The following is a 14,165-nucleotide window of genomic DNA, read 5'->3' on the forward strand; positions in this document are numbered from 1 at the left end:
CAGGGGAGGAAAGAGGTTAAACAAGATCGAAGAAGGCCTTAGATTTGTTAAGAGCCAGATGTACTTTATGGCTGTAATAAGATTTCTTAGCAAAAGTAAGAGCCTTGTGATAGGCCGAGAGAGAGCAGCAGAAGAAGTCTTTAGCAGTGGAAGAGTAGTCAAGGCACCACTTTTTCTCCACCGGCCTGCAGTGAAGTTTAAGAGCTTGAAGCTCTTCCGAAAACCAAGGTTCGGGGGTATGGTTTTTCTGCTTACATAGTTTGACTGGTGCCAATAGATCGGCAGTAGTAGGGGTTTCGTACAGAGCGTTTAAAATTGTCTTTGGACATTCATCGCCCTCTGGAGTTTCCTAGTGGGGCCATTTGTTATCTCTCCCTGTATCTCTTAATTTATTTTCTAATTCCTCCTCCCACCGCCGCCTTTGCCTGTCCCGTTCAGCTTTCATTGCTATCAGATGTCCCCCCGCCCCCCAGGACTGCCTTGAAGGCATCCCATGCTGTTTCAGGGGCAATATCTTGGGTATCATTTTCGACAAAGTAGGTATCCATTTGATCTTTAATTGAATTTACTAAGATTCGATCAAGCCCAATGGGAATGACCAATTCCAAACACATTCTGAAACGCCTCTCACCTTAATTGGCATCGACAGCGGGGGCATGATCTGAAAGAGATATAGCCCCCATATCCACATCTGTCACTCTTCCAAATAAACTCGTGGAGACCCAAATGTAGTCGATCCTTGATACAGAAGAGTGTACATGGGAAAAATAAGAGCATCCGTTGGCCTGCCCCTTGATCACTCGCCAAATGTCATGAAGGGCCAGCATGGTAATTTTTTATTTAAGCGACTTGAAACGGTGCTAAAATGTGATGTGTGGCGTGCGTACTCCTGTCCATATGGGGAACCCATGTCATATTGAAATCACATGCCAGGATAATATCCCTTTGGCGAAAGCCTCTAGTTGTGACAGTACACCCCTCGGGAAACCATCCTGTCTCATATTAGCCACATATAAAGTCACTAGTGTGTATGTGTGGGATCCCAGCTTGACATTAAGAAAAAGAGAGGGCCCACCCAGATCTAATCTGCCGTCAAGGACCTACACGGCCAGCCTATACTTTATATCTATGAGTACACCGGCCCAGCAGTTTTATCTATGGAGTTGGCTTGGTATAGGAAGGAGTAACCCCTAAATCTAAGCCTCTCTTTAGCCCTCTTTCTAAAAAGTGTTTCCTGATGCATCAGGATATTTGGCTTCACCCCTTTCAAAAATTCCTGTAGTTTCCTCTTCTTGACTGGGGAGTTCATTCCTCTCACCTTGTGGGACAAGACTTTAATAGTTGTCATTTTGCTTCTGTACCCCCTTGCATCACCTTTACCCCTTTTTCCCTTTTCATTTTTACTGATCGTGACTTTCTTCCCTCTGGCAGATCTGAACATTCCCGCCCCCAAAACTCCCCCCTGCTATCCCCCAACTTAATACAACCAATCTCAAACTCCCGTCCTCCCCACCCCGCTCCCCTCAACTTTACCCCTGTTCCCTGAGGGGGGCCAAGGTTCCTAGGATCGCCGAGGTGACATGCCTGACACTGTTGGCCCCCATAAATACCCAGAGAAAGGTTGTGGGAAGTCCTAAACCCCACTCTGAGATTCCAATTGACCAACCACTATTCCATGAGCCCCTATACCATAATCTTACTTGGTGTCGTGTGTCGACCAACGTTCCCCTTTCGTCCAGAGGTATACAGTTTCCAGCCTGAACTTGGACATGTCCTAAAATTCAGTCTCTTTATCATTTCCCATTGTCTTTTTGTCAACATTTTCATTCCCATGGTCTTTTGCCGCTCCTTTCCAACCTGTCCATCTTCCTGGCGATACTTGAAGCCTTGCTTTCTTCATCTTGCAGCTGAATGATCTGTAATCCCTCCTCGCAGGACGTTATCCGATGTTGCTGATCTTCCCATTTAAAGAGCAGTCCTAAGGGAAACAGCCATTTATTTCTTATTTGGTTTTGTGCCAGGAATCGTACTACTGGGCCCATTGCTCTCCTCATTTGCAATGTTGACTGGGCTAAGTCTTGGTATAGTTGCACTTCACAGCCATTGATACTCATCGATCCCGAGGTTCTTGCTGCTCTCAGTATTGACTCCTTCTGAGTATAGGACGTAAAAGCTGCCAGCACGTCCCTCGGCCGCGCGCCTGGTTCCAATTGTCTCGAGCCAACCCTATGTATCCGATCGATGTTGATCGCTTCCTCGTCTTCCCCTACAAGAAGGTCTGAAAATAGATGTTGTGCAGTGGCTTTCAGGGTTTTGTCATCAATAGACTCTGAAAGATTCTTGATCCGTATATTGGATCTTTGGGAGCGATTCTCCAAGTCCTCACACTTAAGTTCCAAATTGTGTGAAATACAAGAGAGATGTTCTAGCGCCTCATCATTCTTTTTTGAATCGTCTCCTATCTCCTGCAGTGCTCTTTCCGTTCTGTTGACCCTGTCCTCAAGTTTGGCAATGTCAACCTTCACTTGCTGCAGTGCTTCCTTTAGCTCTCTTTAATTGAGTGAATTACGATTGAAATGTTACCATAAAGTACTCCTGAAATTCCTTAAAGCAGTGCAGAAAGTCCTCTTTTTGTATAGCCATATTGCCTGCTTCTAGATTGGTCGACCGCTGTGTGTTTCGTTCCGTGCTTCGTTCCGGCAGTCTGCGGACGTGTCTCTGAGGTCCACTGTTTTTTTATGCGATTGTCTGATTTCCCTCCCCCCACACCCCCTGAGAATTCTTCGGAGCCTCCGACTGCTTTTTCCCCTCTACCCTTGTACATGAGGGTAATTTATCTGACCTTCGTGTGCCAACCCGTCGGATGGCAAACTCTGCGTTTGGCAAGACGTGGGTCGGTCCAGGGAACGGTACCCCTTCTGTATGCCCTTATCAGTTGATGGTCTTACCCAAGCTTAAGAGATTCCACTGGTGGGCTTAATGTATTGCAGGTCTTTGGATGTATTGCTGATTGATGCATCACCTAGTAGCCAGTCCTTTTCGAGGGTAAGCCAGCACTGAAGCACTCAATCACTCCGAGCGGGGGGCACGGTCAGCCAGCCCCGTCCCCATGATACTGCTCTCCTTTCAGCACTGCTGCATCCCTTCACAATCCTTTACAGTGTGAGTGACAACAGTGTCTCCTGGTGCGTTCTTTGTGTCCCTTCTCGGAGTGTCCCTCGTGAAATCAGAGTGCCATACCCTTGCGCTGTTTTGTTATGCACCGTGTGTAGGGAATCCCTCCATCTCGCTGTTCTCGACCAGGCGCCATGCCCTTCCCTCAAATTCCCTTTCGGTGTCGGTGGGGTCCCCTTCTCACCTTCCACCACTGATCTCCGGGGACTCCGATGCAAGTTACGGGTTCCACTCAATTGAGGTGGGGTTGATATTAAACCCTGTTGCAGTCTTCGTTCTTCTTTTCGGTCCCCAGCTAAAATCGAGGGAGTACGTATCTTGGGCTTCATGGGCTATGCTTCCCTGTGCGGCTTCATAGTTTCGCTTTGTAAGAGCCGCAGAATGGGAATGCCTCCATAGCTTCTGCGATGCCTCTCGCTTACTCGCCTGCTCTCCGATCCCTGTGTGTTTATCCGCATTGCAGCTCTCAATCCAGTTACTGATGCTGGGCTATTAAATTGTTCTTTCACTCATGCCAACTCCAGCAAACCATACCATGCTAGCTTCATTGTGTGCTTTTGATGTGGCCCTGTGGGGACCGAGCAGTTTACACACGACCTGCTCCACCGGCCGCCATCTTGGAATCCCCTATTTATGTATTTTTATAAAGAAAATTATTTATACACCCTTAAATTTACATTTTGTTTGCGGCTGCCAATTTGTTGTTGATTACAATGTTTTTTATGATTTTTAATGGAATAGTTTCTGGATAAACATTATTTGCCTCCATTGCTTGTGTGAAAGCTTGTGTAGCCCATCCATTCCTGTTTTTTACTTGCCATTGCATTCTCATTGTAGCTTGTTTTTCTTTTATAAATACAGGGTCGCGAGTATGAGCGTGCAATGAAAATAATAGAAGCTGGATGGGTACCCCTGCCTGAAATTGGTCTAGTTGATATCTGTCAAGTCCAATGTCATTGTTCACGCTAAGATGAAATAATAAATTCCATACAGGTTTAGATTTAACAGAAATTCTTTAAAGCACATCTAGCCATTAACTCCCCGCAGACACACTGATCTTTCCCTTCTTGCTTTTTCCACCAACTGCTTGCTCTCGCATTCCATGCATAATTTGGTTTCAGTTGATGTAATAAATATTCTGATTTTTGATGATTTGTTTCGCCATGGTAAAGTTTTCCAGAGTGTATCCTATTTTCAGCTCTGAAGTCACGCTAATGCACTTTATCAGATGTGACTGTTTTTGCTTACTCCTTCATCTTTGGTGGTTTTCTTCTAGTGTTTGACTGGGGGAAAGAATGGTGGCGTCCATTGCACTGATGTTACCAATGCCAGTCGAACCATGCTTTTCAACATCCACACCTTGGAATGGGATTCTGAACTCTGTCAGTAAGTCATTGTCCCATAATAGTTCGCATGTTCCTAGTTCCTGGGTTTTATGTTTTTTGTGGCTACACTTGTTTAACCTACCATTCTTTTCGGTGACTTATTTTATGAATGAAAATCAAGCAATTGTTCCATCTGTTTTATTCATGTTTGTAGGTATAGTTAGTGTCTTTTGACACTGCACATTAACATTTAGTTTTAATTGTGATTTGTCAATATGAATCTATAACCGGCAGAAGTTCAAATATAACCAGACTATCTTTCAGTAAGTAAATGCCACTTTTTTTTTAAGATGAGCTAGTAGACTTGTCTAGCTCACTTGGCAAACGATTTCTCCCTTAGGTGCTGATCAGTGGAGAGAGTGGACAAGGTGTCAATAGAACAGATCATCAGTTATCAGTAGCTTCCAATGGTCACTTTGAGACGTGAATTGTCCTTGCTGTCCCTAAGGGAGGCTTGTAGTTATTGCAGGGACTGCAGCCTTTAAAGATGACTCCTAGAGAGCTAATCCTCGGCTGGTTGTATACAACAAACACAGAGCCTTTGACGTTAAAAGCCTGCGGTGCGCTGGGCCGATGGCAATTTTCACATGGCTAACAAATAATGTTTTCAAAGCTGCAATGAAATTCTAACTGCAACATTCTGACTATTTTTTTTCAGGTAGATCTTGCGCAATTTACAATACTTGTCATCGACTTTTGTTATATCTGAAGACTCTTTTCTCTGAAAGTTAAACTTTGTCTTGGCGAGCAACTCGGACACGGTTGTTTCTATTTGCCCATTACTTAATATGCCTAAAGAAAAACGAACTGCACCCCCTTCAGTGTGCTGCTTGAAAAAAACTACTGCCCTTGTTCAAGGTTTTGGTTAAGTAGCATTATCCACTGTGCTACAGAGGAGTCCCCCAGCCATCCGTACAATGCTGTTTTTTCGCATCTTCAACAAGCGCACTTTGTAATGACCAATTAAACAAGCATTGGGATTGCCAATAGTTTTGGCGTTTACTAATGTTATTTGCATGTTGTATTTATACGCATCTGGTTGCAAAGAGGAGAGTCCTAAACCTAAAAAGGAGGATGCAATAAAAGGAGGATGCAATAAGGGGTGCCGAATGAGAAGGAGACTAGAGCAAGGGAGGAAGCCATTGATAGTGGGTGCCATTGATGATGAGCAAGAGGAAATATGAGCGAGAATGGGTCAAGGTGAGAGGGTAAGAAATAGAGAGTGAGGTAGGGTGAGAGGGGATAGGGAGATGGGGTAATGTGGTTGGAGGAATAGAGGGGTGTAAGGTGGGTGAGGGAAATAAAGTGTGTAGGGTGGGTGGAGCCAGAGATAGGGGGTATGGTGCATGTGGGGGGTAAAGAGAGAAGGGTTAGGGTTGAGCAGAAAAAGAGGGGTAGGGTGGGTGGTGATACAGAGATGGTGATGGTAGGGCGGGTGGGGATAGAGAGAGAGAGAGATGTAGGGCGGGTGAATGCTGGTAGTGAGAGAGGTTGGGGTAGGTTGGGGTAGAGAGGGGTTGGTGGGGTAGAGAGGGTGATGGTAGGGTGGCTGAGGATCGAGAGAGTTGGGGTAAGGTGGGTGTTAAAGAGAGCAGGGTTGGGTGGGTGCCTGTAGAGAGAGCAGGGGTAAAGTGGGTGGCTGGTGGTTGAGGGAGCAGGGTTAGGGTGGGTGGTTATGGGTAGAGGGAGCAGCGGTAGTGCGGGTGGATATGGGTAGAGAGAGCAGCGGTAGGGCGCCTGGATGCTGGTAGAGAGGTAGTGGGGGTAGAGGTAGGGTGGTGTAGAGAGGGTGAGGGTAGGGTTTGTGGGGGTAAAGAGGGTGTGGGGTGGGTTGGTGGAGGGGTAGAAAGAGCAGGGTTTGGTGGGTGACTAGAGAGAGATGGGGTATAGTGGGTGGCTGGGGGTAGAGAGAGCGGGGGTAGGGTGAGTAGGTGGGGTAGAGTGGGAGTAGAGTGGGGTAGAGTGAGTGGCGATAGGGTAGTTGGGGTACAGAGAGTGGGGAGTAGGGTGTGTGGGGTAGAGAGTGTAGTTGGAGAATGTGAGGGTAGGTGGGTGGGTGGGTATATGATGAAATTACTGAGTTAAAATTACCGACCCCACCAAAAGACCTAAATAGCATACCACCAAAAGTTCTAACTACTAAATGTTTGAACCTTTAGTGGTATGCATGTTTGGTGGGGTCGGTAATAAAACATTTTAAAAAACGGCTGCGGGTTTGTCCCTTGCAACACTCCCCTCACCATACTTTATAGTATAGTGAGTGGGGGTTGCGGGAGACACCCCCACAGCTGACCCAACAAAAAAAACAGACCTTTTAAATGCGGTCATTTCCGTCCCGGGAAATGTAGCCGCGGATAAATCCCACAGATCCAGGTGGGTGGGGGTAGAGAGGGTGAGAGTATGATTGGCGGGGTAGAGAGGGCAGGGTTAGGGTTGATGGTTGGGGGCTAGAGAGAGTAGGGGTAGAGTTGGGGGCTAGAGAGCCGGGGTAGGGTGGGTCGGTGTAGTGAGAGCGGTGTTAGTGTGGGTGGGGCTAGGGCGGATGTGCGAGGGTAGAGCTAGGATAAGAAATGAAGAGTGTTAGAGGTAGGATGAGAGGGGATAGGGGAGGGGTTAATGTGGGTGGGCATAGAGAGAGAGGAAGGGCAGTAGAGAGAGCCGGGGTATGCTCGAGACCAGTGGTAGGGTCGGCGGTTGGTGGTAGGTTTGGTGGGTGGGGGGTAGAGAGAGTGGGAGTAGAATGGGTGGGGGTAGAGAGAGTGGGGGTATGGTGGGTGTGGGTGTGTGGGGGTGGGGAGAGCAGAGGTAGGTTGGGCAGGTGCCTATAGAGAGAGCAGGTGTAGGGTGGGTGGGGGTAGAGAGAGTGGGGGTAGGGTGGGTGGCTGGCTAGGGGTAGAGAGAGCAGGTGTCGGGCAGGAGGATGTTTGTAGAGAGAGGGTGGGGTTAGAGAGGAGGTGGGGTGGGTTAGTGGGGGTAGAGAGAGGGGGGGTAAGGTGGCTGTTTGAAAGAGCAGGGTTGGGTGGGTGCTTGCAGTGAGAGCAGGGATAAAGTGGGTGGCTGGGGGTAGAAAGAGTTTTTTTTTAGAGAGCAGGGGTAGGGGTAGAGAGGATGGGGTAGAGAGAGGGGGAAGGTGGGTGAGCAAGGGTGGGTGGTGGTAGGTTGGGTGGGTGGAGGTAGAGAAAGTGGGGGTAGGGTGGTTGGGGTAAAGACAGTACGGTTAAAGAGAGAGGGTAGGGTAGGTGGTAGGGGTAGAGAGGGTGGGAGTAAGATAGGTTGGGTAGACAGGGCAGGGTTAGGGTGGGCAGCTGGGTGTAGAGAGAGAAGGGTTAGGTGGGCAGGGGTAGACAGTGGGGGTAGGGTAGGGGCTAGAATGAGCCGGCATAGGGTTGGGTGGGTGTAGAGAGAATGGGGTTAGGGTGGGTGGGGGTTAGAGGTGGGGCAAGAAATAAAGAGTGAGAGGTAGAATGAGAGGGGATGGGGTAATGTGGGTGGACAAATAGAGGGGGTAAGGTGGGTGGGAATAGAGAGATTGGAAGGGTGGTAGAGAGAGCCCGGGCATGGTAGAGAGAGCGGGGGTAGGGTGGGTAGGGGTGCAAAGGGCGCGGGTAGGGTGGATAGGTTACAAAGAGTGGTGGTAGGGTCGGTGCTTGTAGTGAGAGCAGGGGTAAAGTGGGTGGCTAGGGGGTAGAAAGAGCCGGGGTAGGGTTGGTGTGGTTTAACTGTGAGAAACCTGAGGGTATTCTCTCTGTAAAACCTTGAGGATCCCTTATTCAGGTGGCCAGGACACAGCCATCGCTGTTGGATCCAGTTCCTGGGGTTGGACCAGTTGGGAGGATCACCTGGGTAGGGGAACCAGAGGTTGTGCTCAGGGGAATGCCCCAGGTGAGACACGGTATGTTACAGACGAAGAATAAGAGGGGGGTGAGGTCCCGGGGGCCTTTGTGGACTGTACTACATATTTCCCTCTTTCTCCCATAAAGTCTCCTGTATCAGAATCTACCAGCCCCTCCCCATCTGGTAAATCCTCTAGGAGCATGAACCCTATTAAGTTGGAAAATCACATCTCCCAGAAACCAAAGCATTGCCACGTCCTACCCGAAAACTCTCAACCATTCTTCTCCTCATCCTTTTAATTATTCTATTAGGAACACTCTATCTGCCCTGACAAAACACTACCAGTCCCAGAATCCCCTGTGTTCATTTCACCATCCCAGTTATTTCCGAGTACCTCACAAACCCCAACAATACCGTTCCTCTGAATATCAATGTCTAAACTCCCGGTCAAATGCAACCTACCCTTCCGAGATCCCCACAAGCCCTAATAAGAAGGTCTTTATTCCATGTAACAGCTTGTTCCCTTCTGCCCCGGTAAGACATCTGGAAATTCTACCTCTCCCCTTTTCCGACACAAACATTCTTTCACACCACAGCAGACAACGGACTAATCTGAGAACAGTTTACTTGACACATCCCAACCCCAGCATCCAGCAAATTCAAGCAATTAACCTAAATCACACACATCTGAAGGCCCTTTCCTTTCCCCATAGGGATGAAAGGTGGCGCCAGAGAGCACAGAACGAGCAAGGCGAGTACAGCAGACAGCATGACCAGACGGCTACCACATGGCAGTACAAAAGAAGGAGGAAAGCGGCAGGAAGCGAGAGGGTAGCCTTGCCCGTTTCGTCCCAGGCCTGCGGAACCTTTGTGGAAAAGAGCCTAAGACCGCGAACAATAGCACAAGTGTCCTGTAGCAGATGTCAACGGTACACTGGGCAAGCCTATGCCGAAAAGCAGGAGCGAGGGAAGCTCCCGTGCCTGTGGTACTGGCCTTGACTCCAGAGAAGCCAACAGCCAAGCGATTCGCCACAGCCGAAAACCGATAAGAAGCAGGCTGTGATGAATGAGAATCGCAAAGTGCCAACTTTTGAAAAAAAAGCTGATGAACTTAAAATGAACTGTTAAAAGTGGGAAGGGGAGACCAGCTGCAGAGGGAAAGTGGCACCACATGGGTGCTAACTCGAGAGAGACTGGTCGAGCCCCATACGAGATAAACTACAAGTACCAGAAGGCCGTAGTAAGGCCCGCGAAATAGGTCAAAGTGGTCATACTGAGGGTCAAGCAAAATCCCTGTACAATCAAGACTTTGATCTACAAAGACTGTGAAAGAAAAGGAAGTGCATCCCACAGTAAAAGTGAACACTGAGAAACCAAGGGAATTGGAATCCTGTTAAAGCAAGTGGGTCCGAGCCAGACCGAGGGAGATCCAGGGGTTAAGCCATCACCCAAGAATATAAAAAGGCAAGAGGGGTCTGAGCCCGACCAAGGGAGATCCAGGGGTGAAGCTATCACCCAAAATTGACTAGAAACTGTGATCTATTTTGGAATACGATTGAGAATGGTCAGCGCCCTGAAGAGGGGCACTCGAGCGTGAAATCATCACCCTACCCAAAAACTTTAATGAACAATTGAGAAGGGTCAACGCCTAGAAGAGGGGGACCCAAGGGTGAACGCATCACCCAGCGCCTTTCCTCGTGGCCATCACCTCTGTCAGGAGGGTAGGTGACATCCAGACCCTATCTTGCAAACAGCTGTATCTGACTTTTCACGACACAAGGTTGGTGCTGAAGACTCACCCCTCCTTCATGCCAAAGGTTCCGTCGGAATTCCACCTCAACAAGCCTTTGCTGTTGCCTGTGTTCTTTCCGAAACCTTTGTCGCCAGCTAAAAGGACTTTGCACTCACTGGATGTGGCTTGTGCGCGGAAGTTCTTTGTGGCACTCACAAAGAATTTCTGGAATACGTCTCAACTATTCGTGAACTTTGGTCCTGTGAACCATGGAAAGGCCTTGTGCAAGGCTTTCATCTCCAGGTGGCTCTCCGGCTGTATCACACACTGTCATCGATTGGCAAACCGACCGCTGCCTGGACGTCTGAGTGCCCATTCCACGAGATTGATCGCTGCGACGACGGCGTTCCTCTCCGGTGTGCCCCTGCTGGACATCTGCAGGGCTGCTACATGGAGGTCCACGCACACCTTCACAAGATTCAACTGCATCGACAGGGATTCCAGGGAGGAGTCCAGGGTCGGCCAGGCAGTACTACGCAACCTTTTTTCGCTTGTACGTGAGCCTTTTCCGGAGGTAATAAATAACCTGTCATATCCAGCTACTGTACGCGAGCACTCCATGACAATCTCCCATTTGGGCAATTTCTGAGGTACAGACGGACCTGTACCCATGCTGGTGACTATGGCACACAGGCATGTACCCTTAAAAAGCAATTGGTGCAGAGAGGATACCCAAAAAAGATTGCGAATATCACATGTAAAAGAGCTAGAGACATCCCTAGGGACATTACCCTACAACATCCCAAAACAGCAGTACGAGAGAAAATCAGTGCTGTTTTTAGCTATTCACCACTCTTTAATGTACTAAAAAGAGAAATAAGGAAACTCTGGGCGATCCTCAATACCATATTAAGTACCATGGCGCAGCCAGCCTTTGCCATGAAACGAAGACAAAATCTAAGGGACCGTCTAGTTCACACAATCCCCATGAACACCGACCAAGATAACGAGAGGGCTACACAACAGACACTATGGGGGAGTACACACTATGTGCGCACAGACAAAACGCAGCACTAGTATTGATATTGGATGGAAGACACCGTGGCAACAGAGGTCATTCAACAATTGCAATATCACAGGGGTGGTATACCTGATAACTTGTCTGTTCCAGCTGCACTATGTAGGGATGACAGCAAGACCCATTAAGAAAAGGCCGATTGAACATAAATCGGGCATTAGAACTGCAGAACACTTTAAATGGACAGTGCTTGAAAAGATACACCCTCCACATCGGGGTTGGGGGCAACTTCGACAATTTGCTTTTGAAAAAAGAACAACATTGGATTTTGCGTTTAAAAACCTGTAATAATGGCCTTTATGAAGCCATCCATAGCTGTCATGAAAAAAAAACGAATATCTACTCGCCCCACTGGGATAACGCAATCATGTAACCTGAGTGCTGATGAGGATGGGTACATTAACCCCCCCACCCCTTGACCGAACATCCCCCCCTGCCCCTTTAGCTGTACCGTGACTGATTCATTGAATCCACCTTGGCAATGCAGTGAATAAGCCCTGTATGAACTGCATAAATGCAAAAAAGCAAACTGGCACCTGGTTCAACTATACATCTGGATACAGATATGTCTTCTACACAATGTACATGGAATTTGCCAAATTTCAAATGATGTACAAACATATGTAAGTTTGACTCAGGTGCCAAACGTGAGATAGTTGTTCAATTTGATTGGGAGTGGCATCAGATCCAACCACAAAGAATAATATTGTTATAACAATGTGCCGACCTGGCACAGGATGTGAGGAAATAAGACCATTCCGAAATGACTGCCACACCGAACGCTCAAATGGTTCCGGGTCTGGCCATGCCCCCAGTCGGGACGGAAGTTTGTCAGTGCGAGAATAGTGTTGCCTAGCAACCTCTCACAAGCTGCGCTAGTGGAACATGGAAGGAATCCATCGAAAGCAAGCTCCTCTGGTCCGTCCAGGTAAGCAGGACACACAACAGGTATTTTTGAGACGGCCCTTAGGCACCTAGATGTAGTTGAGGGACGGCACACCCAGCGTCCACATCTGCATCCATGACACGTGCTAGCATTTAAAAACGAATGCAAACTGCGGGAACACACAAGGCGGCTTTACCACAGTGTGTGTTCCCTAGGTTGTGCACCTATTACAAACATGGACAATAAATGCTGAATGGTATGTAGGTCCGCCCCTATGAATCATATACCCAAGTCAATTTTTATTTTATTTCCTCCTCAATAGTGAGACGTGCATTGAAGAAAAAAAGTTTGTGCTTCTTGCAATCCTGGTTCTTTTGAGCCCATAGAGACCATAACTGGGCCCTAAGGTAATTTTCACATGCCCTGACATGTTTTTTTAAACTTTACTTTCATTAATTTTTGAATCAATGAAGAAGCAATGACGAGGTTCTCTTCTGTGAGGTGGGTGAGAACCCCAATGTAGGTTTTGCTAATGTCACAAATGATGACATAGGTTTTGCTAAACTTTTTCTGTGGCAGTTGCAGCCTTGAATACAATAAATGTCCATTCCACAACACCTAGGTGAACTATTGTTCACCCTTTTTCTAGGTCATGGAATGACTGCCTGACCCATTATGATGGATTACAGTGACTGACTGAGCGAAAAAAATGATTGGTCCTGAAGAAGACCCCAACAAATTGAGTCATCGAAGCTGGTATACCTTTCCAAGTGCCGATATCCACAAATGAATATGGATACGACTTGTTTTTATTAGCATCCAATAGTAGTGATTTCCCTCAAAAAAAGAATATCAGAAAAAAGATTATCGAAGTTGTGATTGGGCACTTGATTTTAATCAACAGTTAGCCCTTAACATGCATTGCTTGTACATATTTCACTGTGGGTGAATAAAAAAGGCTTTATCTGTAAGAAATACTCCCCCTTGGAATGTTCAGAGTGTTATGAGATAAGACCATATTTATCTCTCTCATGTTAGGGTGAGCAACTGTAGAAGTGTTTTTATAATTATGTACCATGTATGTCAGACTGGGTTGTTAGATAGGGATAGCTTTCTCCCCCTTTCCCGTTAGATAGGCGGCACACCACTGGTGACCTAGGACAGCATCTCCCTGACAGGGACATGGTGTGATTCTGTCTAGGGATAGTGGTAGTGGAATAACAGATTACATTCTAGTGAAATTGCTTATGAACTCATAGGTGCTCCATACCCGTTCTTGTGTGCTATAAGATGTTATAGATATAATGGTGGCGTAAATACCAGAGAGGTTGTTTTTTTTAATTTTTATTGTTCTACTCCCTGACTGCTTAAGTGCCTCGCTCGCCCTCTCCATTCTCCCCTCTGGTCCTACATACTTGGTTGGACAGACGCTCAATGCCGTGATCCACACTGATCTTTTGCTCTCTGCCCCACTCACCACCCACTCTCCTCTCACCTGGGTCCTCTCTGCTGTCTGACCGCACCTCCCCCAGCTCTGCCCACCTCCTTCACGGACATCTGTCTGATGAAACGAGTGTGAGCTGCCTCCTTCGCATCCACCTTCATCCCCCTCTCTCCCACCACTGCAAACTGTACCTCTGACTCTGCTCTCAGCAACCTCCATCTTGCTATCACTAACACTCTCGACATTCTTGCCCCTGTCATGAGGATCCGCCTGAAATATGCCACCAAGCGTAACACCTGGTATGATTCTGAACTTGCAGACTTGAAACACAAGTGCAGATCTGCGGAACAGAAGTGGCAGACCTCAGGCCTACCCTCCAACAAATAGGCCTGTCGCCTTCTCCAAAAGCAATACCGACTCTCCATTCGTTCCAAGAAAAGGGACCACATCCAGGCTTGCGTCTCTGGTGCATCCAACAACACAGCTGCATTCTTTAAAATCTGCAAGGAACTAGCCAACCCTTCTGCAGTCTTCACCTCACCTCACCTCTTCCCTCTCAGGCCCTCTGCAAATACTCAAAACATCCTGAGCTCTCTCCCTTACTTTTCCCCTTTTTCCCCCACCCCCTGCCA

General features: G+C 47.7%; 1 protein-coding gene across 5 annotated transcripts in view; it reads left to right on the top strand.

Annotated features, from left to right (window-relative positions):
• The window catches only part of GK (glycerol kinase), a 2,191,429-nt gene that overhangs the window by 705,961 nt on the left and 1,471,303 nt on the right, over positions 1-14,165 (top strand). For all 5 annotated transcript variants that reach the window (XM_069637310.1, XM_069637305.1, XM_069637306.1 and 2 more), the window contains one exon: positions 4,451-4,560. In XM_069637310.1, coding sequence (XP_069493411.1) covers positions 4,451-4,560 — 110 coding nt within the window. The remainder of the gene's footprint in view (positions 1-4,450; positions 4,561-14,165) is intronic.

Source organism: Ambystoma mexicanum, chromosome 7p, assembly GCF_040938575.1.
Source record: "Ambystoma mexicanum isolate Mex_15411 chromosome 7p, UKY_AmexF1_1, whole genome shotgun sequence".
NCBI classification, from domain to species: domain Eukaryota; kingdom Metazoa; phylum Chordata; class Amphibia; order Caudata; family Ambystomatidae; genus Ambystoma; species Ambystoma mexicanum.